Below are 27039 nucleotides of genomic sequence, written 5' to 3'. Positions count from 1 at the left end.
ATGACTTCTTCTTTGGTCTTTAAACCGCATGAATTCATTTTCTAGTGCTGCAGTAAGAGATTATCACAAATTTAGTGTCTTAATGCAAATGGATAAAGAATATATGCATACACACACACACTATGGAAGATCACTCAGCTGTCAAAAGTGAAATCCTACCATTTGCAATGATGTGGATGAAACTACAGGTATTATGCTAAGCAAAATAAGTCAATTAGAGAAAGATAATTATCATATGCTCTCATGTGGAATTTAAGAAACAAAACAGGAATCTAGGTGAAGGAAGGGAAAAGTAAGATGAAATCAGAGAGGGAGACAAATCATAAGAGACTTTTAACTCTAGGAAACAAACTGGGGGTCACTGGAGGGGAGGGGGGAAGGGGATGGGGTAAAAAAGTCCCTTTTGCCGCGTAAGGTAATATATTCACAGGTTCCATGGATTAGGGTAGAGCTATCTTTGGGGTCCAACATTAGGCCCACCACACCACTCTTCTCTGCTCCTGCCTCACCAGCCTTTCCTCACTCTCCTTTCCTGGCTCCTCCTCACCCCGTGACCCCTAAATGTTAAAAACCTGCAGGGTCAGCTCTCAGATCTCCTTATTTGCTACACGTTCTCCATAAACAATCTCATCCAATCTTGTGGCTTTAAAATACCATCCACGGGGTGCCTGAGTGGCTCATCGGTTAAGTGTCTGCCTTCAGCTCAGGTCGTGATGTCAGGGTCTGGGGATCAAGTCTTACATTGGTGGTGGTGGTGGGGGGGTCCCTGCTCAGCAGGAAGTCTGCTTCTCCCTCTCTCTCTGCCCCCCCTTGCTTGTGCTCTTATTCTGTGTCTCTCAAATAAATAAACAAATAAAATCTTTAAAATAAAATACCATCCATAAGCCACTGCTCCTAAATGCTGCAAAAGCCCCAGATTCACTTTTGAGTTCAAGATTCACATGTCTGACTCAACATTTCCGCTTGAATTTGTGATTACCACCTCCAATGGAAGCTCTAGGGGTTTTTTAGTGTGTTTTGTTTTTTTCACAAAACCCTAGCCCTGGCCACACCCAGTGAAGGCATCACACCAGCTTCTAGCTCATGCCCCCAAACCTAACAGGCTGGATTTCTGTTTAACTCACCCCTGTCATGAATTAGCCAGGCTCACTGACTTCTCTGCACTTCGTTCTCTCTAGCTCACAACCCCCAGCCTGATGCATTCCATACCCACCTTCCACCTGGGCCGCTGCAATCGCCTCCTACTAGTGTCCAGCTTTTTCTCTCACCCCTCACCTAGTCTCCAGACGGCAGCCAGGGCAAGCTTTAAAAATATGGCCAGACTGAGTCACATCCCTGCTTAATTAAGGTCACTCAAAGTTTTCTAATATAGTTATGATAGAATCTGTTGCCGGAAGCCCCCCCACTCCGAGTGTGGTCTCAGGCCAGTGGCACTGGCCCAACCTGGGAGCATGTTAGGAATGCAGAATTTCCAGCCCCCACTCCAGACCTTCGGAATCTGACTTTGTGCTTTAACAGGATCCCCAAATGGTGTGTGGGTATATTCAGCTTTGAGAAGTGTGCGATCAGTTCCCTCTCTACCATTCTAACTTCTGTCTCCTGTTTTCCCCCTTGCTTATTACCTGTAAGTGACATAGGTCTTCTCTCTCTTTCCCGTATTTATGTCCAGCACACGACCACCTCAGGGCCCTGGCGCTAGCCAATTTTGTTTCTTGGAATCTCCTTTCCCTGATTCTTTATATAGCTGGTTCCTCCTAATTATTCAGGTCTCAGTTTTGTTTTGTTTTAAGATTTTTATTTATTTATTTGAGAGAGAGAGAATGAGAGCAGGAGCAGAGGGATCGAGAATCTGAAGCAGACCTACCCCAACCCCCTGACCGCTGCTGAGCTTGGAGCCTGACATCAGGCTCCATCTCATGACCCTGAGATCCTGACCTGACCTGAGCCCAAATCAAGAGTCCGAGGCTCCACCAACTGAGCTGCCCAGGTGCCCCCTCAGGTCTCAGTTTTTTTTTTTTTAAAGATTTTATTTATTTATTCATGATAGTCACAGAGGAGAGAGAGAGAGAGAGGCAGAGACACAGGCAGAGGGAGAAGCAGGCTCCATGCACCGGGAGCCTGACGTGGGATTCGATCCCGGGGCTCCAGGATCGCGCCCTGGGCCAAAGGCAGGCGCCAAACCGCTGCACCACCCAGGGATCCCTCAGGTCTCAGTTTTAATTGTCTCTTCCTCCGAGGCCATGAGGGATCAGCCTACTGCATGCAGCTCGCCCTCCCCCATCTCCCATCATTAGCTAGTTCACCCTCAATTTACCTTTTTTATTTCTTTCACTCCCCTTATTTCTGTCTGCAGGGCTCACATTTATTTCATGGCTTTCCTGTTAACTATTCCGTCTATGTGTCTCCACTACCCCAAGGAGGGAGGACCAGTGAAGCTGGGGACCCTGTCTATCTTGCTCACTCCTGTTACCTGGTGCCTAGAACAGTACCGGCCCCAGAAACACTGTCTGAGTGAATTGGCAGCAAATACCACACCTGCTCTTCTAGCCCCTTCCCTTCTGTCCCTTCTTGCCACAGTTTCTGTCCCGGTCACAAGCTCTGACCTGAGGACAGTTCAAGTAGCCCGAATACTTGGTTCTTGGAATTCTCTAGGTCTCCAGAAATCTCTCTTCCTTCTCACCAGTCGAGAAATGAGGATTTTTTTTTTTTTCCACAGCACTCAATCTATTACCGACTTTTGAGGATGCCTGAGTCCAAATAATAATTACACTTAATGGAAAGCACGCACTCACTCTTTGCCCAGCGCTGCTCTCAGCCCTTCACCCATTCAGAAGCAGCTCACGTGTTCCTGTTACTCCTTACTGTCCTTATCTCCGTTGTCCAGATGTGGAAAACAAGGTGCAGAGAGATTAACAAGCAGGTTCAAAGTTTCACAACCCAGACTGGACAGACCTCTTCCCTGGGCCCCATGCTTTGGACGGCCCTGCTCTTGAGCTGTCCCAGCCCCCAGGGCACAGGATCCGTGGGGCCCAGGGGAAAGCCCCACACCCCCTTGCACACCACGCTTGGGCACCCGGGCCTGTGAATTCCCGGCCCAGATGGCCAGGAGTCTGCTTCCAGGGCCTCTTCCCTGGGTTCATCTTCCTGAGGGTGGACGGCGCCCCTTCTCTCCCAGGCCCACACCTTCTCTTCCAGGCCCGTACCTCTTGAGGGGCCTTGCCCAAAGCACGTGGACCCTAGGCCTGCACATTCGAGCTCTGCCCACATCTTTTGCAAAAAGCTGCCGCTTGGCCACCGTCTGAGCTCATGCAGGGGCACCATCCACCCTCAGGGAGATGAGGCCTCTCAGGTGTTTTGTGAAACTTCCCATGTTAAGGTAGGAGAAGAGAGCACATTTTACTTGACAGTTGCACATTTTACTTGTTAGCTGGATTGAAAACTTTAAAATATTTTAAATATTTTGACATATGGTCTCTGGCCTCCATTTGCCTTCCAGCCCTGGCCCCACAAATGTTGGGAGTGGGTCTGAGTGGACCAGGCAGCCTGGCTCAGGACTTCCGGCCCAAGTTGTACCTGGGGAGCCTCTGTGCTCTGAGCTGTACACCTTCCCAGAGGTCTGGACCCTCAGCCCAGTGGCCGCCCAGTCCTACCCTCCAGTTGCTCCTCCCGTGGGAGCTCAAATACCAGTCATCGCCGTATCCAGCCAACCCGGGGATACTATCACGGGTGCCTCCGAGGCTGAGGACACCTGCTCTGGCTGGTTTCCTGGTGCTGCCTCAGCCTTGGGTTCAAATCCCAGCTTCACGGTTTATAAGCTGTGTGACCTTGGGCAAATTACATCCCCCCTTAGCCTAGTCTGTGTTCTACTCTCAAAGATTAACTGGAAAGTACATACTCGGTAATCTTTATCACCATCATCATACCCTCTTTCCCTTTGCTCTGAGGTCTGGGGGCATGGCTCAGCTGCCTGTCTGGGAAACTGCCCCAAACTGACCCCAAGCACAGAGCTAGCAGGAACCAACGTGAAGAGCGGCAGGGACCCCTAATGGTTAAGTCCTGGGGCCTGGGCACAGCTGAGCTGGCAGGGGCATGGGGCAGGTTTCCCATGCTGTGCCCCAAAGCAGGATTCTGTGGGCTGTCAGGAGCCTCTGCGGTCCTGGAACACCATGGTCCAATTCTACCTTCAGAATTCTTCTTCCCTTTAAAATTCTTTCCCCTGTGAGCTGTGCCGGTCTGTGGCCTTCCCTTTTACTAATGATGATTGCACCACACACACGCAGACACACACACACATGCACCAATCCATAGACATGCAAATTGTTTCAGATGAAGTAATTTTTCGTGGCTAAACATAGATCATTGTTTGATAAGAGTTTAATATTCTTATTGGGAAATGAAGGTTGCCTTTTAACTCATTTTGAAACCCTTCTCAAGTGAGATGTTACTAAGGGTGGGGTTGAGGAGGAAAGCACCAGGGATTTCTACAGAATAGGGTGATGAAGCTAGCATTCCTTCCTTTGCCCTATTCAGGCAGATGTGGGGTCCGACTTCATAGGATTTGAACCTTTGTGGTCCTAATCGGGACCCAGAGACTCTCTGAAGGGCCTGGTCAAGGTTCTGGCTGCAGACCCAGGTGGTTTTTCTCTTTTCTCTGGGCCAATATATAGAAGTCAGCCTTCCGCAGCCTGTTTTCAGAAGAAAATAAGCGCCTGCATTCAGGCTCTGAGAGCTAATGCCAGTGGGCGTCTGCAGACAGATGCAGCATAGAGCTCTTGGTTTGATTATTTGGATTCCAAGCCAGCTCCACCACTGGCTGGCTGGCTGAAGTTGGGCAAGTTAATTACCCTCCCTATGCCTCAGTCATATCATCTATTAGATGGATCCTCTAATAGTATCTGCTTTATAGGGTAATTTTCAGATTAAGTGAATTAATACACATTAATACATGTAAACACTTAAAAGCAGAGCGCTTAGAACGGCGGCTGCAAGAGTAAATACTGAGTCATGTTGCTTATCATTATTATTAATCATCCAAAGGGATCAGGCTGGAGCCTTGGGAAATGGGGCCACACATGACATTTTTAACAACCCCCCCAGTGATACAGATGCTGACCTGAGCGTAGGTGTGCGATGAGGACATGAGCCCAGGCTGTGGGGCTTTGCAGCCTTGCTGGGCGATTTGCTTCTATTTTGAACCAATGGGGAGGTATTTAAAATTTTTAATTTTGGGGTACCTCAGCTCAGTTGGTTAAGCATCTGGCTCTTGGCTTCATGATCTCAGAGTCATGGGATTGAGCCCTCTGCCCACCTCCGCAATCTCTCTCTCTCAAATAAATAAATCCTTAAAAAAGTTTTTTGTTTTTTAAATTTTGCTGTAGGCAGGTCTTGCAGTCTTATCTAGGATGTGGTGACCTGGGGCCTGAGTTCACCCTCCCAGAGTTAACATGGGAGGAGATGGAATTCATCCTGAGTCCTGAGGAAGGGACAACATCCAGGTGAAGGGACAGTGATCAGAAATAGAGGATAAAAGGCATGGCTTTGGGAACCAGACAGACCCAGGCAAGTCCAGGGTGTGTCACTCACAAGCTCGGTGATTTTAGGCAGGGCCCTTACCCTTTGAAACCTCGGTTTCCTGACCTGTGAATCAGGGCCTGCCTCAGAGGGCGGTTGTGAGGACCAAAGCCAAGGATGTGTGCCAAGTGCTCAGCACATAGTGGGTAAGCTTGTGTTCAGTGATCCCATCCTGTCTATTGTCAGGGCTTTTGTTGGAGAATCTGAGAAGCAAACGGTGGTTGTGAGGGTCAGGATTGTCCAGGTGGGGGAGAGGCATTCTGAACAGAGACGGGAGCAGCTCAGGCATGAGCGGAAGAGAGAGCATGTTCTGGGCCCACTCTGCCTGGGTGGCATGCGAGAAGTGGTGTAATACACCATGGAATATTACTCAGCCAGAAAAAAGGATGAAATCTTGCCATGTGCAGCAACATGGATGGACTTTGAAGGTATTATGAGATGGGAAATAAGTCAAATAAAGAAAAAAAACACTATGGTTTCACTTATATATGGAATCCAAAAAACAAACGAACAAAACAAAACTCATGGAAGCTGAGAACAGATCTGTGGTCACCAGAGGGGAGGCCGAGTGGGGGGCGGGGCAGATGGGCCAAAAGGACTGAGAGGTTCCAGCGTCCAGCTAAGTCATGGGATGGAGTGGACAGCATGCGACTCCAGTCGATAACCTTGTATTGCAAATCTGAAAGATGCTAAGAAAATCTTAAAAGTTCGCGTTGCAGAATGTGAACTGGTGCAGCCACTCTGGAAAACTGTTTGGAGGTCCCTCAAAGAGTTAAAAATAGACCTGCCCTACGACCCAGCAGTTGCACTGCTGGGGATTTACCCCAAAGATACAGATGCAGTGAAACGCCGGGACACCTGCACCCCGATGTTTATAGCAGCAATGTCCACAGTAGCCAAACTGTGGAAGGAGCCTCAGTGTCCATCGAAAGATGAGTGGATAAAGAAGATGTGGTTTATGTATACGATGGAATATTACTCAGCTATTAGAAAGGATGAATACCCACCATTTGCTTCAACGTGGATGGAACTGGAGGGTATTATGCTGAGTGAAGTAAGTCAATCGGAGAAGGACAAACATCATATGGTCTCATTCATTCAGGGAATATAAAAAATAGTGAAAGGGATTAAAGGGGAAAGGAGAAAAAATGAGAAATATCAGAGAAGGTCACAGATTCTGAGAGACTCCTAACTCTGGGAAATGAACAAGGGGTAGTAGAAGGGGAGGTGGGCGGGGGGGGGGTGACTGGGTGACGGGCACTGAGGGGGGCACTTGACGGGATGCACTGAGTGTTATTCTATATGTTGGCAAATTGAACACCAATAAAAAAAAATACATATTAAAAAAAGTTCCTATTGCAAAAAAACCAACAACAACACACCCATTTCTGGTAGCTTTGTACGGTGACAGATGGTAACTAGACTCCTTGCCACGGTCATTCCCCGACACACACAGCGGTCGTGTCATTATTCGCACACCTGAAGCTAATGTAATGTATGTCAGTTACGTCCCAGTAAGAGAAACGGGGGATGCAGAAGAGAAAGGGCTGGGTCGGAAATAGGATCCAAGAGTTTTGTCCACCACTCATCTAATTTATATCGTGTCTCTCTGTTTTCTCAGTTTCAGAATGAAATGCTTACTTTGTTGGTTTTTGGGACAATTAGATGCGATCGTGTACGTAAAGCCTCTGTGGGGGGAAGAGAAGACTTGGGCTCCTTCACACGTTCACCCACCTTTGCATTAGCGATGGAACTTCTGAGGAGAGAAGGGGGGGCCGGGGACAGAATGGAGGCCCCTGGGTCGTGGGAAAATGATGCCTCCGCTGTCAATTCGTAAGGAGGCTTTCTGGCTTTTTCTTCCAGTTTAGGAGACTGACCCGGCAGGTCCAGCGCACCTGCTCCGCCCCGGGGGAACTGACTTTCCAGTGGCCAGAGCTCTCAGGCTGGGGTTACCCCTGGTGTTCATGCCTCCCCCGACTCACGTTCACACCGGCCCCCCCCAGCTACCCCCCCCCCCCCCCCGCACGGAGGCTAAGGAACTGACAAGAGGACTCATTTGCTAAATGTTTGCTAGATGAGGTTAAAACCAGCTGCCCTGTGGGCTCCCCGGGCCTCCCCTCCCACGAGAGGCCCGGCCTCCTTTCTGCCTCCATGGAAACACCCTCCCAGATGGCTCTGCCTCAAACCACATGCTCAGGACCCGCCCTGCTGAAAGGTCTCCTGGTGCCACAGACCACAGCTGTCACCCCCCGCCCGGCTCCACCCCTGCTGAACAACCTGAACCTGCAAGTGCCACATGTCCCAGCCCCGCCGGCCCCCTGGGGCAGCGCCCAAGCCCCTCTGTGCCCCCCTAGGGGGCGCAGTCCCGGGGTCCCTCGCCACCCACTCCTCTCATTTCCAGCCCACAGGCTGGTCCAGGTGCCATCATCCCCTGCAGAGGCCCCTGAATGTGCTCTTCCACTTCGCTTCAAATCCATTCTGCACTCAGCAGCCGGAACGGGCTCTGGGTAGACCTGCCCTGTCGCTCCCCTGGGGACCACTCGCCAAGGCGACACACTGTGTCTTGAAGAAATCCCAACCCATCACCCAGGCCTGCGAGGCCCGTTGTCACATAGCCTGATCTCAGCCTCTGTCCCTGTCCTGTGCTCGCTGGGGCCGCACACACCTGTCTTCTTTCTAGTCCTCCTATCGTAGAGCCTTTGAGCTGGCTGTTCCCTCTGCCTGGAACATGCTCCCCTCGGATCTCCTCACGTGTGGCTCCATCTCTCATCATTAGGTCTCAGCTCAAATGTTAGATTCTCAGAAAAAGGCCTTCCCTGACCTTGGATACAGAAGATCCTGCCCACATCCCCTGTCTCACTTCACCTGTTCTAGAGTCTTCCTGCAGACTTCCCAAGGACTACCCTCTTTATGCACTGGTTTATTTATTTGTCTGTCTCCTCACACTAGAATGTAAGCAATTATTTTTTTTTAAGATTTTATTTATTTGAGAGAGAGAGAGAGAGAGAGAGAGAGAGAATGGTGGGGATGGGGGGGCAGAGGGAGAAGCAAAATTCCTGTGGGGCAGGGAGCACCATGCAGGCCTCTATCCCAGGACCCTGAGATCATGACCTGAGCTGAAGGCAGATACTTAACCAGCTGAGTGACTCAGTTGCCCTAGAATATCAGCTATAAGAACAGGGACCTTGAATTCTTGTCTTATGTTGGGATCTGCAGGGTAGAGGACAGTGCCAGAAGATAGTAGATATTTGTGGAATGAATGAATGGAGGATGAACCTAGCCTTGACTACTGCCTATTGGTGCACTTAATTTTTTATAAAGTTTATTTATTTGAGAGAGAACGAGTGTATGCGTGGGGGAGGGGCGGAGGGAGAGGGAGCATCCCAGGAAGACTCTATGCTGAGCATGGAGCCCAACTCGGGGCTCGATCTCCTGACCCTGAGATCGCAACCTGAGTCGAAATCCAGTCAGACTCTTATCTGATCGCATCACCCAGGCATCCCCTGGTGCCCTTTACTTATTAACGTGTGTTTTGTCTCCACACCCTGATTGTATGTCATGCAAGAGAACTTTGAAGACCCTCTGGCTAATGAATGAGATCAAGAATGATGGCTTCTTCTCTAGTGCTTTGAAAGCTAGATAAATTGCTTCATTTGGGGGCTGTTGGGCATATGGCTGTGCCCAAGGGTGGAGGGATGGAGATGAGCACTCAAGGCAGGTCTGGTCGTAATAGAGCACACGGAAGGGTGTTGGCATGATGACTGCAACAGGCCAGCAAGGGCTACCCAGTTACACCTTTATTTAGTCACAGACACATAATTTTTCCAAGAAAGTCAGCAGCTCAGGATATGTACATTTGCAGGCACTGCTGGTTATGAAATAAGCAGCCACATTACCACTCTTTCTCTTTACCTGTGGGACCTGCCTTCAGAAATGGAAAATTCTAGATACTTGCTTTCTGAGTCTCTTACAATTGGAGGAGGGCATCGTTGTCAGCAAAACATGAAGGGGTGTTTGCTGAGGACTTATGGAAATAATTGAAAGTATTTCTTATTTTTAAAGAGTTTATTATTTATTTATTTATTTATTTATTTATTTATTTATTTATGAGAGATACAGAGACAGAGGCAGAGATATAGGCAGAGGGAGAAGCAGGCTCCCTGCAGGGAGCCCAATGAGGGACTCGATCCTGGGGCCCCGGGATCACGACCTGAGTCAAAGGCAGATGCTTATCCACTGAGCCACCCAGGCGTCCCACAAGTATTTTTTAAATTAACATATTAAAATGTTACATTTTGAGCTTTAGAACAGGGTCCTTGGAGCTGCTGCAGCCACCTGGCCATCATGACCAACAGAGTCAGAGAGGACCAGACACAGAGCGCTGACATTGCAGTCGTCGGCCAACCCTGACCTTGTCTGCCTCCAGATTCCTTGTTGAGTGAGAAGGATAAGCCCCTACTGTTGCACTACCTTTAGTCAGTATTGTGTTCCTTGCAGCCGAATGCACACTAGCTGCTGTGGTTCTTCTCAGTAAGATTTACTTTTCATGTTGGTTATTTCACACACTGAGATTCTTAGCTCTTTTTATACATAAAGACGTAGAAACCAAAATGATCTTTTTTTAAAAAAAAAAGTTAGGTAAGCTACTGTGTAATATTAGTTTCAAGTGTCCAATTTAGTGATTCAACACTTCCCTACAGCACCCGGTGCTCATGACAGCAAGCACCCTCCTTCATCCCCATCACCTGATTCCCCCATCCCCCTCCCGCCTCCCCCCATTACCATTAGTCTGTTCTCTAAAAAGTCTGTTTCTTGGTTTGCCTCCCTCTTTTTTCCACTATGTTCATTTGTTTTGTTTCTTAAATTCCACATACGAGTGAAATCATATGGTGTTTGTCTCTCCTGACTTATTTCACTCAGCGTAATACTCTCTAACTCCATCCATTTGTTGCAAATGGTAAGATTCCATTGGTTTTTACGGCTGAGTAATATTCCATTGTATATGCACACATCACATCTTCTTTGTTTATCAAAATGACCTTGTGTCCATTCACTGACCCCTCTTGGGAAAGCAAAACTCTTTTTTTTTGGGCGGGGGGGGTAGTGGAAGCAAAACTCTTAAGTGGTTCTACTTCTTCCCCAGAAACCAGTAGATTCTCCTCTCTCCTATTCTGGGTCTCCAAAATGATAAAAATAGTACAGAAACTTCTTAAGACAAACTCTCTCGTTATGTATATTTTGGGCAACACCACTTCCAGGAAGTAGAATTAACAAGATAATCATGTCAAAGGCCAGATGCAGGGATTATCAATATTGCAATTCCCAAGGAATTGGTGAGTAAATGCCTTTTCTGCCCCTTTTTTTGTGAGGAAACTCAATCTGGAGATTCACAGTAGGAATTTGGAAGTTTAATTCCCTTTTGCTCATCTAATTGTCTGCATTAATTTTCTCAAAATAGTAGCAATCATATGGACAGACCAGTCAGGGAAGTTATTTAGATGATTATTATTTAAAAAAATATTTTGACTGTACTTAAAATGGGTCATCACACATGCCTCTTTGTGCTGTGGAAACTCAGAATCCTGGAATGTGTTTGGAGCTAAAAGAGTGGTTTTGAGTTTCCTGACCTGCATTCTTCGGTGGAGAAGACAAAGTTGCATAAAACGTGTTTTTAAATGGTACTCCAGTTCAAAACAAAAGTGCAAGAAAATTTGATATCTGCTTGGAAAGGTGCCAGGGTCATGACAAAAATAAATTTGAATGGGTCATAGAATTACAACCCTAAGAGAAACTTTGGTGTCCAGAGTGTAGTTCCAGGCAAGTTTATCCCCCAAGGCCACTAGTTAGTGATACAACGCGGTGATTCCTTTCCTACACTATCTACCTACCATCAAAGGCACCTCTTTAACCCTTTCTAATATGCAGAAGTACTAAAATATTTTTAATTATGTTAAATGCACCACTTAAATTATGCCTGGCAGCAACACATTTTAATTATTGCGAGTTAAGTTCTTACTTGAAATAGAAAAATATTTAGGTTGAAAAGCTGTAACCCAAATTTAGCTTCTACAGACAAAAGTATTGGAATAGTTTTGAAGTTATAAGAGGAAGGTGCGTATAATCTCATCTAAATATGCCCTCTTGGGCAGCCCGGGTGGCTCAGCGGTTTAGCACCTGCCTTCAGCCCAGGGCCTGATCCTGGAGCCTCAGGATCAAGTCCCATGTCGGACTCCCGGCATGGAGTCTGCTTCTCCCTCTGCCTGTGTCTCTGCCTCTGTGTGTGTGTGTGTGTTTCATGAATAAATGAATAAAATATAATAAATAAATAAATAAATAAGCCCTCTTCACATTTAGCAGGAAGTAAATGAAGAGATACTAAATTTGTCCTTTTTGGGGAGGCTTTACTTCTTGGTGGAAGGATGATTCATTTTTATTGTCAAGGTGATACTTGTACATAGCAAAAAAAAAAAAAAAGGTCATTAGTTAAACACACACGTACACACACTTGGAACACACAAGTCATCTTTAGCCCCACCTCTCGTCCTCTTCATCCAGAGGCACCCATTGTTAATCACTTCATTTCAGCATTTTTGCTCTGGCCTTTACCTCTGTATCCAAGAAAATAGGTTATATCTTGAATCACTAGATTTATACTTTAATAGCTGTTGACTTCCTGTATTCCTCAGACTCTCCAGAGAAACAGAACCAATGAATTGTGTATGGAGGGAACAAGGGAGAGAGGGTGTGCCCAGGGGGGTGGTGAGAGATTGAGAGAGAGAGAGAAGGAATTGGCTCTTGGGATTGTAGAGGCTGGCAAGCACAAAATGTGCAGAGCAGACTGGTAGGCTGGGGGCCAAGGGAAGAGCTGAGGTTGCAGCTCAAGTCCAAAAGCAGTCTAGAGGTAGAATTTTCTCTTCCTTGTGGGACCTTGGTCTTATTAAGACCTTCACCTGATTGGATGAGGCCCACCACATCATGGAGGGCCCGGCTAGGTTGACATATAAAACGAATCGTTACACTTCCTTACATGGTAGACGTAGATTTAGCTCTCTTGATACCTCCCTTCCCTTTCCTCATCCTCTCATTTAGTGATATCACAGTATTTACATTATTGTAACTATAAATGTTGTTCATAGGTGAGCCAGGAAGTGCTATTATAATTGTTTCTTACACAATGCTTTGCTTTTCTTTGTTTTTTTTTTCATTACTCACCCTTTGAACCTCTTACTCAGTCTTTCCTCGCTCTCCAGCAGCTTCTCAATAAAAATTTCATGTTGTTAAAAACATACGTTATGTATTCCTGTCTCTTCCCCCTCCGTGCCTCCTGGAGACGTTCCTTCTGGAGTTCTCTGTCCCCCTTGCTCCAGTCTGAGACCGATGGCCTTCTGGGTGCGTCAGAGAGCCCTCATCCTGGGAGTGCCTTCCAAGTCATCCTGGGGATTCCCTTCACAGTCTGCTGGGTGGATCCTCTATTTCTGGATCTCAAGGCTTCATCTTTCAGGGTTTATGCCCCCTGCGAAAGGATGCTTGAGAAGTGAGGACTTTCCCAAGCACATCCATATTCTACTCTAATGCTTGATGCATGATTTGGCCAAGTGTAGACTTCTGCATGAGAATGATTTCCAGCTAGTTTTTGAAAATTCTGCTGTGCTTTCTTCCGAACTCCAATGTTTCTGTTCAGGAGAGTGATGACATTTTTATTACTATGCTTTTCTTTTCCCACAGAGTCCTGGTATCTCACCATGATATGCCTTGCTGGGGGGGCTATTTCTCATGTGGGGCACTCATTGGACCATTTCCAATGGCAAACTCAAATAGGTGAATTCTGAGTTCTTTTTTTTTTTAGTAATTTTTAAAAAAGATTTTATTTACTCATGAGAGACACAGGGGGAGAGAGAGAGAGAGAGAGAGAGAGAGAGAGAGAGAGAGGCAGAGGGAGAAGCAGGCTCCACACAGGGAGCCCAATGTGGGACTCGATCCTGGGTCACCAGGATCACGCCCTGGGCTGAAGGCGGCGCTAAACTGCTGAGCCACCGGGGCTGCCCTCTGAGTTCTTTTCTTATCTAATTTCCTCCTGTTTTCTCAGTTTTTGCTAGATTCCAATTGATTAGATGTTGGATTTCCTGGGTTGGTTCTCTGACTCAATCTGTTTCTCTCCTATTTTTATGTACCTTTTTGTCTTTCTAGGAGAATTTCTCAACTTTGCCTTCTAACGTTCTACTGAATTTTAAATTATGGCTCCTATACATTCACTTTTCAAGAGTTTCATCTTGTTCTCTGATTCATCACTCTTTTAGAGCATCCTGTTCCTATTTCATGGACACAGTATTGTGGCAGCTGAGGGTTTTCATGGTAATTGTGTCTTTTTGTGTCTTGTGATGTTTCCTTCTGAGCCATGCATTGTTTCACCAGAATTCCTCTTTGTTTCTTCATTTTTTTTTTCTTTTTGGTTTGGTCTAGTTCATACTGGTGGCTCTCCTCAAAAGTCTGGAGATGGCTTGTTGTTTGTTCACATCTGGGTGATGTGGCAAAATGTGATGAGTAATTTGCTAGGCGTGTGTGGGGCTTTTGACTGGTCAGCTTTCCTGAAAGGAGATCAGTTAACCAACTTTTTCTCTAGAGAAATCTCCAAATGGCAGTACCTGAAGGGCTTTCCTCCAAAGCCATTCCATTTTTTCAGAGATGGTCCTCCAGTCTTCCTGGAGGAGGGGTCCTGGATAAGCCTGACTAGATCTTCTCATTCAACCCACAGACTTTAACTTAATTTTTATTTTCAGTTTTTTGCCTCATGTTTGTGTTTTGTTGTGCCTGGAGTCCTCAAGTTCAGGGACTCTCTGGTTCAGTTTCTCCAGGGAACAAAGGGCATTAGAGAGGGGATTGGCAGAGACCTGCATCCACTGCGCAGGTATGGGTACCAAAGGGGTCCAGCTGTTCCTTTCAGAATTCAAGTTCTCTCTTTTCATTCCTGTTGGGAAAGGCAGTCATACAGCTTCTCACCTCCTAGAGGGTCATATAAGATTGGGCCTTGGACCTGGCACACTTCCTAAACCAAGAGCTAGAGTCCTACAAACCTGTGCGGGGACGGCTTGCGGAGGCGTATAAGGAGAAGGAGCAAGGAGAAATGAGAGGGGAGGAAAGCGAGAAGGGAGGGGGAGGGAGGAAGGCATAGGAGAAGGAGGGCGGCGGCAAGGAGTAAGGCGGAGGGGCGGAGGAGAAGGGAAGTGCAGGGAGGAGAAGGAGAAGAAGATAGAAAGGAGAAAGGGAAGGAGAGAAGAGAGAAGCAGAAGGAGAAGGAGAAGAAGGAGAGGAGAAGGAGAGAAGGAGACCGAAGAAGGAGCCAAGGCAGGAAGGGGAAGGAAGAAAAGAAGCATGAAGCAGGAGAGAAAGCGAAGAGAGACGGAGAAGGAGAAGAAGAAGAAGGAGGAGAGGAAACGGAGAAGGACGAAGAAGGAGTCTGAAAGAAGAGGAGAAGGAAGAAAAGGAGGAGCGGACGTAGGGGAAGGAGAAGAAGGGGAGAAGGCATAAAGCCTCCTGTAAGTCGAATTAGTATCTTAGCTCCTTATTCGCTTAAGGACTCAGATCGACAATTCTCTTCTCTTTATCTTCTCTCCTTCTTCTTCGTCTTTTCTTTTTCTTCTCTTCTTCTTCTTCTTCTTCTTCTTCTTCTTCTTCTTCTTCTTCTTCTTCTTCTTCTTCTTCTAAGATTTTATTTATTTATTCATGAGAGACGAGAGAGAAAGAGAGAGAGAGAGAGAGGCAGAGACATAGGCAGAGGGAGAAGCAGGCTCCATGCAGGGAGCCCGACGTGGGACTCAATCCTGGGACTCTAGGATTATGCCCTGAGCCAAAGGCAGATGTTCGTTCGCTGAGCCACCTGGGCGTCCCTGTGCTGGGCTGCTCATCACCTTGTGTGGGGATACCTGTCCCGGCTTCACACCTGTGCTCCTTTGTTCTGCTGAAGCGCCTGCGTCCATGGCCCTCAGGCACAGCCCCAGCTTTCTGTATTTCAGACCCCACGGGGTGGGTCCTGGTCCGTCCACCGTGGCACAACATGGGGTGCGTGCAGCCACACCTCCCACTCCTCTGCAGAGTGGACCTGCTGGCCCTGGGGGCCCTGGGCATCACCAGGGGCTGGATCCTGTGCACTTCCTCTCTGGCAGTAAGGAAACGCTGTACCGCGTGGGCCGGGGGTGCGTGGTGTCTGGGCTCAGTGAGCTCCTCTTGTGTCCTGGTCTCTTCCCCGGATGCCACTCATCTGCCTTTTAACCTTGGCCACACGTAGCCTGGCCACCCAGTGAACAGTGAAACAGATTCGATGCTCTGAGCAGGGTTGTAAGAATACCTCCCCCCACGTGACACAGTAGGGATGTAAAAGCGTGTTCCCCAAGCCACCATCCCAGGGCGATGCTGGCTCCCCTGGGGGTGCTGAGGCTCTCGAGGAGGGTTAGGAACACTTTAGCCTGCCAACAGAGGCAGATGCAGCACCAGAATCTCCCTGTGAACCCTGATGACTTGCCAAGCTGGATGGGTGTGGAGGTACATGAAAGGAGTCCTAGAAGGAGTAGGAAAACCGAGCCTGGGCTCAACTCCCCAGCCTCCCAGGGGCACAGACCATGTCCCAGGGAATTCTGGGGCCCCTGTGCAGGGAGCTGTGCCGGGTCTGGGTCACTTACAGGTCTCGAGGAAGACCTACTTTCTCTCAACACAAAAAATCATGGTATTGCTTAACATGAGGTCCTTCTCTGAACATAGAATACAAAAACCAAAACACAGATATGGACAAGAGCCAGGGGAGTCCCATGCAGCCTGGTTAGTATGTCTGTTTGGTAAAGGAGCATTGACACCCAAATGCCCCAGGTCCAGTGGCACCATTAAGGATGGGCCTAAGTCTCTGTGTCCCTACCAGGGTCCCGCAGGCCTATACCTCTGTCAGGATATAAAAGAGAAAAGGATTCAGGCTTTTATGGAGCTTTCAGATACTGGCACTCAAAGGACAGCAGCAGTGACAGGTTCTCGTAGGGATAATGGTTAACTGATGACACCGAGGAGTTTGTGGACAGACTTGGTGATCCGTGGCAGACGGATTCACATGTGCTTATGGGTGGGACCTTTGGGCCATTTTGGGTGCCAGTGATCATGGGTCCCATCACTGAGTGTTATAGACATTGACGTCTGGGCCACATTTGACGTGCTGAGGGTGGATGTCCCGTCATGACAAAGAATTCAAGCCCTAACAGTGGGACCGCCACTCCAGCCTGCCACCTGAGTCACCCAAACCCCAACGGAATATCCAATAAAAGCAGTGCCATATACCAAGTGAAAAAACCCAACAATCCATTATTTTTTTTAAAGATTTATTTATTCATTCATGAGAGACACAGACTGGGAGAGAGAGGAAGAGACATAGGCAGAGGGAGAAGCAGGCTCCTCGCAGGGAGCCCCATGTGGGACTTGATCCTGGATCCTGGGATCACGACCTGAGCCAAAGGCAGGTGCGCAGCTGGGGAGCCACCCAGGCATCCCCCAACAATCCATTATTAATTCAGGTCCTACTGTAGGCAGGAACGTTACCTACCACTTTGTTGCAACTGAACAACTCAATGTGGCCCCTTAAAATGCCTCAGGAGCTTGAGGCCACCAGCGGGTCCCCACAAAGTAAATGCTGAGGTGCCTCAGAACTTAGTCCCTCAGAACCTGATGTCATCGTTGTCACCTGGGTGGTGATGGTGCACCTGTGAGACTGGTATGCTCTTATTGATCTGGCCAATTTCTTCTTCTCAATCCCTTAGCAGGATAAGACTCGGGACCCATTGGCACTCACAGGGAACGGCCTCTAGTGTACTTCCGCCACAGCTCTGCAGGGAAACCTCCACTCCCCCCCGCCATCTGCCAGCAGTGGGTAGGGCGAGACCTGTGACAAGCCAGCCCAGTTGCTCCCAGGAGTGCTTGTCATCACCAGATTGAGGACAGCCTCTCTGCCTGCCTAACTCAGAAACAAGCTGACCCGGCCCCATGTAAGGTCATGGCAACAATGACACACGTAGGCCGGGCTGTCCACCCTGGTTAAGGTCTGGGACCTGCTCGACAACTGCAGCTCTGGGGGGCCACATGGCCCAGGCATCAGAAACACATTCCTGACAGGAGCAAGCAGAGGTTACTGTCCTAGACAGTTCCTAGTGACAAAAAAAAGAGACTCCCCGACTGGCAGGCCTAAGTGGCTACTAAGAACTGTGCATCACACTATTCTTTTGTTCCCTTTTGTCAAGGAGACCTGCACTGTGGCTCCTTTGTTTTTTTTTTGTTGTTGTTGTTTTTAATTTTTATTTATTTATGATAGTCACAGAGAGAGAGAGAGAGAGAGGCAGAGACACAGGCAGAGGGAGAAGCAGGCTCCATGCACCGGGAGCCCGACGTGGGATTTGATCCCGGGTCTCCAGGATCGCACCCTGGGCCAAAGGCAGGCACTAAACCGCTGCGCCACCCAGGGATCCCTGTGGCTCCTTTGAATGGGGCCTCTGACAGCAGGTCCTGGGGGCCACACAGCGCATGAGGCCCTGCCATGGGGCCAGAGGAGCCCAGCAGCTTTATGAACCTGCGGGTCTCATCCACTCCTACCCTAACGAGAGACTGCCGTCGAGGTGCCTTGGTCCCTTGGGTCTTGGGCACATAAATCACTTGAGGCAGCTGCTGGGCATCCTCCCCTCACATGGCAGCTTCTAGCGTGATGTTGGGCCTCACTGAAAACAGGCTGCCTGACACTGAGCCTGACAACCTGTGTGACTGTAAGGCCTCAGCGGCTCACCCCCATGTGAGCACCCACTAATCCCACTACTAAAACAGGGCAGGTTCAACAAAGCTACTCCATTAAGGAAAAGCAGTACAAGCAAGGTCAAGCCCAGTGGGCCCCAGGGGCCAGGCGACTCCATAACCGAGTAGCTGTTCTGACAGCGGAGGCTTCACTGCTGCAGGGGCCGCTCCTGTGTCTCCTTTTGCAAAGTGGGGCCACAGTTCAAGGATGTCCCAGCTGCAAAACTCGAACCTGGCAAAGTCATCTGGGCCACCGTAGCCGCCTTCTCCAAGGATGACCTTCTCCAAGGAGGACCACCTCTTAACTGAGACCAGATGAGGACATCCTGCCCAACGGGCCAAATTGTGTACCATGGATAATGATGGCTGCACAGTGCTCCCTGGGTAGGTCTGCGACTTATTTACAGATTCATGGGCCTTTACGAACCGCCTAGCTGTATGTGAGGGCTCCCCCTGCATAGGGACAGGACCGTGCAACAGCTTGCGGACTGGGAAAAAAAACCCAACCCAACCCTAGTCATCACTCATATCAATGCCTATAGTAAAAAACCATTAAAAGAAAAGAGCCATTAACAAAAACACAAATGGAACTTGTGAGCCAACTCAACGTGTGCTTGGCAAACCACCATGATCACCCGTCGGATCCACTGCACCAAATCACAGTGGCCAAAACCAGAAGGCTAAAGATAAGGCTAAAGATAACCAGATACAGTCGTGTGACTCCCGCACTGAACGCACCCATGCAACATAGTGAACAGAGCCATGGCAAGCGGGCTTAGGCCTCACACAAATATGGCACACTGGCCACGTTGGGCCACTAGTCCCCAGACCTGGATTCCAGCGGTGCTCACCGTGTGGTGCCATATAGACACAGAGATCACTATTGTGGCTTTAAAAAAAAATCCAACAAAATTCCCATCTAATCAAGACACTGAAGTCATAGCCCCCTACCCCAATACAGTGACAGACATGTTCCTGTGACATAAGCAGAGCTTTCATGTCCCCTATAACCCCCAGACAGACTGGGGGAAATGCCCCACAGTGAGCAGCTTACACAGCAACTGTACAAACGTCATTAAAAAAAGAACCCCAACTTACCAGACGGCATCTCTGCTTGAGAAAAGTCATTGAGCAGGGGGCGCCTGGGTGGCTCAGTTGGTTCAGCGGCTGACTCTTGATTTCAGCTCAGGTCGTGATCTCAGGGTCTTGAGATCCAGCCTTGCGTCGGGCTCCATGCTCACTGGGGAGTCTGCTTGCGATTCTGTCCCTCTCTCGATCTCTCCCTCTCTCAACTAAATAAATCCTTAAAAAAAGAAAAAAGGAAAGTCACTGAACATTTGACAGCAGGTCTGACCCGTGGTGGCCGATACTCGGAGGAGAAGGCCAGGCAGGCACCTGAGGAGGCTGCCCCAGCAGAATCCCGGCCTCAGGATGCGCAACAATTCTTCTCTCCCACTGGGACACACCCCCGTGCTGTGACGTGTCGCCGGGGCCACAGTGGTGTCACCGTGGGGCCTCCTGGTCCAAACGTGGAGGCAACAGTACCCTCAGGTGCCTCACTCTGGGGGGGGCACCAGGGAAATGGGGGAAGGGGCAAAAGAGCCTCAGGGCCCCAGGCTTCTCCGGTCGCTCTGGGACCTGCGACTCGAGCCGCTGACGTTAGAAGATCAAGTTCGTGCGGACTGTGGCTTCCCTCCCCAGGTTGGGTGATGGGGCCAGAAGATTTGGGTTAAGCAATGGACAGTGGGTCCCAAGGAGGCAGTAACAAGAGCATCTCGGGCCGCGGGAGGCCCACGGTGGGGGAGCGAGGTGGGAACTTGAACCTGTCTTCTCTTCCCTCCTACAGGAGCCTCTGCTGCGCCTGGCACGACGACACAACACTCACACGAGCCAGCCCAGCCGTGGGGAGAGGAGGCGAGCTCCAACAATGCCGGATTTGTCATCCCGGAATAAAGTTCCTTTTGTCTCACTTTCCCATTTTAATGGCTTGGCTGGTACACAACGACTTGGACTTCCCTCTAGACCAAAAGCAGCACGGAACTCCCTAGCCAAGCTAGTGATGGACACCCGAGTGGCCTTCAGTTACCTGCTGGCAGGACGGGGGCTTGTGTGCCCTGCCGGCGCCTCTCGCTGCGGACCTATCCACAATGCAGGGGAAGGAGAAGCCTGTGCTCAGGTGGGATGGTTATCACTCATTTTTTTAATCTTTTTGGTTGGCCTTAGCCAGGCTCTGGAGGTTTCTGGTTGAGGACCGTCCCCCAGAGAGGCCTGATCATCGTCTGGGGTCTGGTTCTCCTGGAGACTCTGGTAAATGTCTCAGAATGACGGAAGGTTCTGGGAATGCATTCGTGTGCATTGCTCAGGGGCTCGGGGGCTCAGGGACCCAGCTCCACCTCCACCGTTGGGGCAAACGATGGTCCTCCCGGATGTGATGTGCCTTATCTGCTGTCAGTGGCTGAGCAGGCTTCATGGGGTGGACTGCTGGGAAAGGCAGTCGTACAGCCTCTTGCTCCCTGCACAGGCTCATAAAATTAGCCTTGGGCCTGGCACACTCCCTAAACCAAGAGCTAGAGGCCGACAGCCTGTGCTGGGCGGCGGCTGCTTGCTTCGGGATAGGAGGGGGGAGGACTGAGGAGGAGGGAGGAGGCGGAGGAGAGGAGGACGAGGAGGGGAGGGGAGGAGGGAGGAGGAGGAGGAGGAGGAGGAGGAGAGGAGGAGGACAGGAGGAGGAGGAGGAGGAGGAGGAGGAGGGAGGAGGAGGAGGAGGAGGGAGGGAGGGGAGGAAGGGAGGAGGAGAGAAGGAGGAGGAGGGGGAGGAGGAAGAAGAGAAGAAGAAGAAGGAAGGAAGGGGCAGGAGGAAGGAGGGGAGGGGAGGAGGAGAGGAAGGGAGGAGGGGAGGAGGAGGAGGAGGAGAGAGAAGAAAGGAGAGGAGGAGGAGGAGGAGGAGGAGGAGGAGGAGGAGAAAGGAGGAAGGACGGAAGAGGAGGAGAGGGGGGAGGAGGAGGAGGAGGAGGGAGGGGGGAGGAGGAGGAAGGAGGGGGGAGGAGGAGGAGGAGGAGGAGGAGGAGGAGGAGGAGGAGGGAGGGAGGGGGAGAGGAGGAGGAGGAGGAGGGAGGAGGAGGAGGAGGAGGGAGGAGGAGGAGGAGGGGAGGGGGGAGGAGGCAGGAGAGAGGAGGAGGAGGAGGAGGAGGAGGAGGAGGCGAGGAGGAGGAGGAGGAGGGGGAGGAGGAGGAGGAAGGAGGAGGAGGAATGAGGAAGAGGAGAGGAGGGAGGAGTGAGGAGGAGGAGGAGGAGGAGGAGGAGGAGGAGGAGGAGGATGAGGAGGAGGAGGAGGAGGAGGAGAGAGGAGGAGGAGGAGGAGGAGGAGGAGAGAAGAGAAGAAGACGAAGAAGAAGAAGAAGATAGGAATGAAGAAGGGGAGGAGGAGGGAGGAGGTGAGGTGGAGGCGTGGCGGAGGAGGGAGGATGGGAGGAGGCGGAGGAGGCGGCAGGGATGAGGAGGTAGGATGAGTCGGACTGGCTGATGAGGATAGTAGAAGACGAGACAGACCTCCTCCTCCTCCTCCTCCTCCTTCTTCTTCTTCTTTCTTCATTTCTTCTTCTTCTTCTCCTTCTTCTTCTCCTTCTCCTTCTTCTTTAAAAATTTTATTTATTTATTCATGAGAGACACACACACACACACAGAGGCAGAGACATAGGCAGAGGGAGAAGCAGGCTCCATGCAGGGAGCCCGACGTGGGACTCGATCCTGGAACTCTAGGATTATGCCCTGAGCCAAAGGCAGATGCTCGTTCGCTGAGCCACCCGGGCGTCCCTGTGCTGGGCTGCTCATCACCTTGTGTGGGGATACCTGTCCCTGCTTCACACCTGTGCTCCTTTGTTCTGAAGTGTCTGCGTCTGTAGCCCTCAGGCACAGCCCCAGCTTTCTGTATTTCAGACCCCACGGGGCGGGTCCTGGTCCGTCCACCGTGGCACAACATGGCACAACATGGGGTGCGTGCAGCCACACCTCCCACTCCTCTGCAGAGGGGACCTGCTGTCCCTGGGGGCCCTGGGCGTCATTACCCTGAATGCCATACATTTCCATCTTGGAAATTCTTTTATTATTCTAGATATCTAGCTCCATTCTTCTCCAAGCTTGTGTTTCTAGAAATAAATTATAGCCTCCACACCTAGTCATCAGATGGTTGCGCTCTTTTGTGGCCCACTTAATTGTGACTTTTCTGTATGTTATCTTGCAAGGGTGCTCAGAATTCAAGTCATCTGGGAGAAAAGATGTTTGCCATGAATTACAGGGAAGAAGCCCATAGAACACCAAGTTCTAATTTACCAGGGAGCCCTTCTCTAACCCATCCCCACCCGTTGGGTTATTATCATATAGCCTCAAACCCTGTGTGTCCTTCATTTGCAGAACTTAACTGAGATTTGTTATGTATTGTTTTTGAAATTCTTTTCTGATGACTCTTTCATTAGACTTCCAGCTCCATGAGCTCAGGGACCATCTGTCGCCTCTGCCCCAGCACTCGACACAGTGCTCAGAACATGCAGGTGTGCTCGAGGATGGTACACACGAGTGATGAATATTAGAGCCCAGGCTGCTCAGACGTATGCGGCGATGGCGTTTAGAAACTAAGGGAACAGCTCCTACGCACAGCGCGCCTTCCCCCGCGGCCCGAGCACACATGCTCTATCCAATACGCAACTTCACAGGGACTGGCTCTCTGATCTCAGCTCAAAAGGTGAAAAAACAGACAACGTGACACAAAATTAATTTATAAATCAGTTTATTTACAGATTTTATCTTTTCTTAAAGTACATTTCAGTTAACAAATCTATTTACACAGGTATACATGGGAATTCATCCCACTTATTTTACAGATCATACTTACAAACCACACCCCAAGTCTTCTGTGCAAAGCTGCACTGGATGTGACTATTGGCTGAAAATGGCCTGAAGCCCAGGCTATTTACACGTACACAGTAAACGGGTTTGTTTTTCATGTCTGCACAGTACAGTACACACACGGAGGCCAGGCCTCCCAGAGAATGCTTTGCAATGTGTTTCCCAAGAAGGCTTTGCAAAGTCCGGAAGGAAAAGCTATTAAACATAGGTTAATTAAAATGACAGTACCTCCTTTACATCAGTTTACATTGTTTTCTTCACATTTTATAATACAAAGATATTTTATTGAATTGCTGCACAACCAGTTCAAGATGATTTGTAAACATGTAAATTCCTACAATTTGCATTAAACATCATTGTAGTTTCTATCATTTGCTCTTTGAATTAATTTTCTTCACTAGTATTCTTAAGGTAGTAAAAGAAGATGTAAGTTTGAACTTCTTGCAGAAAAGTTATGAGTCTCTAATGCTGTGCGAGGACACACTTTATTCAAGTATTGCAAAAAGCTAAGGCCACTTTTTTTCAAGACAAGAAAGTGAACAAAATTGTTTTTATCAATAGGCCACAACACTCTTATGAGCAATGAAATCTCTTTTGAAAGATAATTTCTCAGAGACCTGTAGTCACAGAAGGAATTTTCTTTTCTTTTGGGTAAAAGAAAAACCAATTACCTTCCTTATTAACTACTTTTGAGCTCTTCCCACTTTTCCCTAGAATAAAAATTCCTGTTTAGACCTGAAGAGGGAATCTATACCCTGTACTTGTAACCCAGAGTTCAGAACCCTGGATAGCACAAATTATTTTGGACTCAGAACTAAATCTGAAGCCTCTATGTTGGTTTACTACTAAATTCTGATAGTGCTATTCTAAAAGATATTACTGCTGATGCAAAGATCTTTTTCTTAGAGGAATTATGAATAAAGAGTGAAAGAGGATGGGAGCATGGGGAGAAGGAACAAAGATTATAAAGAGGGAATATTTAGATTCTTGATTAAGAGGCAGAGCTTGATTAAAAAGATCCCAATATGGAACGAGTGGCTGGGTATCCATAGTCACCAATTCTAATGCTAACAATAAACACCTTTCAATTATATCCAATAGTTAAAATAATAAGAAATCTGCTACTTATAGATTCCTCTGTTTTCTGCTACCAAACTACGGACAACCATTTCTAACAAGGAGTAAGACGGATTGATTGCTGCCTCTCATCTGGAGCCTGGGATTCTGAAGACAGTGGAGACAGCGGGAGTGCACGAGGGGGGCCAACACATGGTCCCGGCCGCATCCTCACCACAGAACCCCAAGTCCGGATAGCTGACTCCACACACTTATCTATTTTTTTCCTTTTCTGGAATCATAATGTCATAAAGAGTAAAGATTAACTTTCTTATTAAAAATTGATTTAGGTCCAAATAATGAGAATGTAGAAAAACAACCTATATTCCTATTATATTATTTTCATATTCACTTATAAAAAATTTATAGCAGCTGTAAAGTTTCAGTATCATAAGGACAATGTAATCCTACAAACAGCCAAAGGGTGTAGACAAGATGTTTTTCTGTCTTCCAAATAACACAAACTAAAAAGAAAGGCCTTTGCTTTTCCTTGGCCAGCGTGAAAACACTATCTCCACACTACTGGTTAATAACCTCAAGAAACCCTAGCTTCTCTTAGTGGATCTGCTCATATGGCTACAAGACTAGAGCTCAACATCAAAAGCCCAGAAGAAATGCTGGCGATACATCAATCTGCGCATTTCCCGAGACCCAATCACCACATTTCAGTGCTTTCCTTATTTGTCAAGAGCTATCATACCAGTCATTGTGCAAAATGCAAATATTCCAATGATTATTTCGCTAAGTTTCTCATGATGGCAAGATGAAACCAAGGAGGGATGGAAGTGTGCATAGTGAAACATCTGAGACGCAAAGGCAGGTTGGGAGGAAAGATGCAGAAATGAACGAATGTGCACACTTAAAAGATTATACCATCTTTGGGGTTTTTCTAACATATTTTGAAGCTATTAACATTCCGGGATATTTGTAAATATGAATCCAGTGGATGTCTTATATCATGCTTCTAATCAGGACCTTCAATATTAAGGCATTTACATTCACGCCTAAGATTATCCACATTCTTCTGGATTACTTGAAGAAGGACAGGACTGATCAAGAGAAACCAGTCAAGAAGGCAGGGTACTGAGGTCCTGGAGAGCATCACATATGCTCTAATGTAGCAGCTGGCGTCTATATATTTTTTTTTTCAGGTACAGGTAATAGTTGTGAGAAGCAATGCTGCAAGAGAGGCAGAACTGAATTTTACAGTGTCTTTAATCATCTTATTCCATTCCTGCTATTGCAGGTGATCTTGGAAAAGCTCATCTTCTTTTCATTGAATTAAATTGCCTTCTTCGATATGTGTATGGGTTTCTTAAAACCGTAGATTTCCTGTGCAAAGACTATGAACCACAGAAACTTCAAGACAGAAGTTTAACTATTACAAGAAGAATCTCTCACTTCTGAATGGGGACACACATTTTCAACTTAATAATTTATCTCAGAATAAATTAAAAAATGTTCCATAGCGCAAAACAAGCACATGAACGATAGACAATATCTTTTTGTCTTTGGTGCACACACTCATTTCCTAAATCATTCAAGTAACAGCGTCTCTGACTTCTTGGGGGAGAGATGGGAGTTGAAAGTTTGAAGGCCAAAATGAATTATTTCCACTTTTGCCATGCCTGGATGCCTGAGATGGTCCTGAGGATCTGTGATTCTAGGAGCAGCTGGTAGAGGTTCAGAAGGAGTAAGAAAAGTGCAGGGAGAGAAGAAGGGAGAGAAGACCCAGCCCTGCATCAGTCCTTTGAGCCCCGTCTTCAGTGGGGGCATTCTTTGTTTTCATGCCCACACAGAGAAAACTCAAAATAATGCAAAGGTTTAAAATTCTTTAGATGGTGCTCAGAAAGCAAGGCTACCATGGATTTCTGTGAACTGGACAGTCCACTTGGTGCTGCTCAACTGCAATAATGGAAGAAAATGATCTTCAAAAAGAAATGAAATGAATTCCAGAATGTGAAATAGGCACACGTTATTAGACTTGCCTATGTAGAAGTGGTTAGGGGTTTAATACTGTTTAGAGACTATAATGTCCATTTGACTTTCACGGTGTAAGACCAGGATTACATTTCAAAATTGGTAAGATGCAGAATTCTATATACCTCTCCTGCCTGACTTCAGCCTCAACAAAGTAATAGCCTAGTCTAAGCTCAGAGGTCAGTCTGGTGTTTTCAGCCCACAGCTGAGACCCAGTAGGGGTGTTAACAAAAGGTGTAGGATTATACTGTGTGTCAACATCAGGAGTGCAACCCTGCCCACTGAAAATAACCAACTAATCCAGTGGACAGTCTCTAAAGGCAAAGGCTGTCATACCAGATATATCGCATTGTCCCATGAACTCCAAACCAGTAGTCTTTAAGAAAAGGTAACAAGTCCGGAAGCGCTCTTGCTATGATGGAGATGGGGTGTGTATCAGGAGGCAGAAAGGCCCAGGACTCATGTTAGCACTCAGTGTTCGATTTATTTGCAAGATGTCACACAAGTAGCATTCTCCCCTGTTTTTCACTGATCTGATTCAGAACATCAATAGTATCTCTGATCAAGGTCTCAAAGATCCCATCAGCTAGCTGCATCTTCACACACAACTCATCCTCATCATAGTTCACCCACTGTGCCTCCTCTTCGTGGAGCTCCTGGACC

General features: G+C 48.1%; 2 protein-coding genes and 1 long non-coding RNA gene across 14 annotated transcripts in view; 1 reads left to right on the top strand and 2 right to left on the bottom strand.

Moving 5' to 3' along the window:
• LOC111096632 overlaps positions 1–20981 on the bottom strand; it is a 38234-nt gene extending 17253 nt beyond the window's left edge. Inside the window, exon 1 of the long non-coding RNA XR_005361967.1 lies at positions 19477–20981. This is a non-coding gene — a long non-coding RNA (uncharacterized LOC111096632). The remainder of the gene's footprint in view (positions 1–19476) is intronic.
• LOC111096631 overlaps positions 1–27039 on the top strand; it is a 48932-nt gene that overhangs the window by 18285 nt on the left and 3608 nt on the right. For 5 of the 9 annotated variants that reach the window (XR_005361965.1, XR_005361966.1, XR_005361963.1 and 2 more), the window contains 2 exons: positions 20225–20554; positions 22851–23116. Coding sequence is in view for 2 of the 9 variants with exons in the window: in XM_038542176.1 (XP_038398104.1) it covers positions 19960–20079; positions 20225–20554; positions 22851–22964 (564 nt within the window). In the remaining 7 variants the exon portion in view is untranslated. Of the gene's footprint in view, positions 1–19919; positions 20080–20224; positions 20555–22850; positions 23652–24411; positions 24697–27039 lie in introns of those variants that run through there. The other 4 variants (XR_005361961.1, XR_005361960.1, XM_038542176.1 and 1 more) reach the window with 4 other exon arrangements.
• The window catches only part of CEP350 (centrosomal protein 350), a 153597-nt gene continuing 149702 nt past the window's right edge, over positions 23145–27039 (bottom strand). For all 4 annotated transcript variants that reach the window (XM_038542170.1, XM_038542172.1, XM_038542171.1 and 1 more), the window contains one exon: positions 23145–27038. In XM_038542170.1, the coding sequence (XP_038398098.1) occupies positions 26874–27038 (165 nt within the window). In that variant the 3' untranslated portion in view covers positions 23145–26873. The remainder of the gene's footprint in view (position 27039) is intronic.

Source organism: Canis lupus, chromosome 7 (assembly GCF_011100685.1).
Source record: "Canis lupus familiaris isolate Mischka breed German Shepherd chromosome 7, alternate assembly UU_Cfam_GSD_1.0, whole genome shotgun sequence".
In the NCBI taxonomy this organism is placed as follows: domain Eukaryota; kingdom Metazoa; phylum Chordata; class Mammalia; order Carnivora; family Canidae; genus Canis; species Canis lupus.
This window is presented reverse-complemented; position numbering and strand designations above follow the sequence as displayed.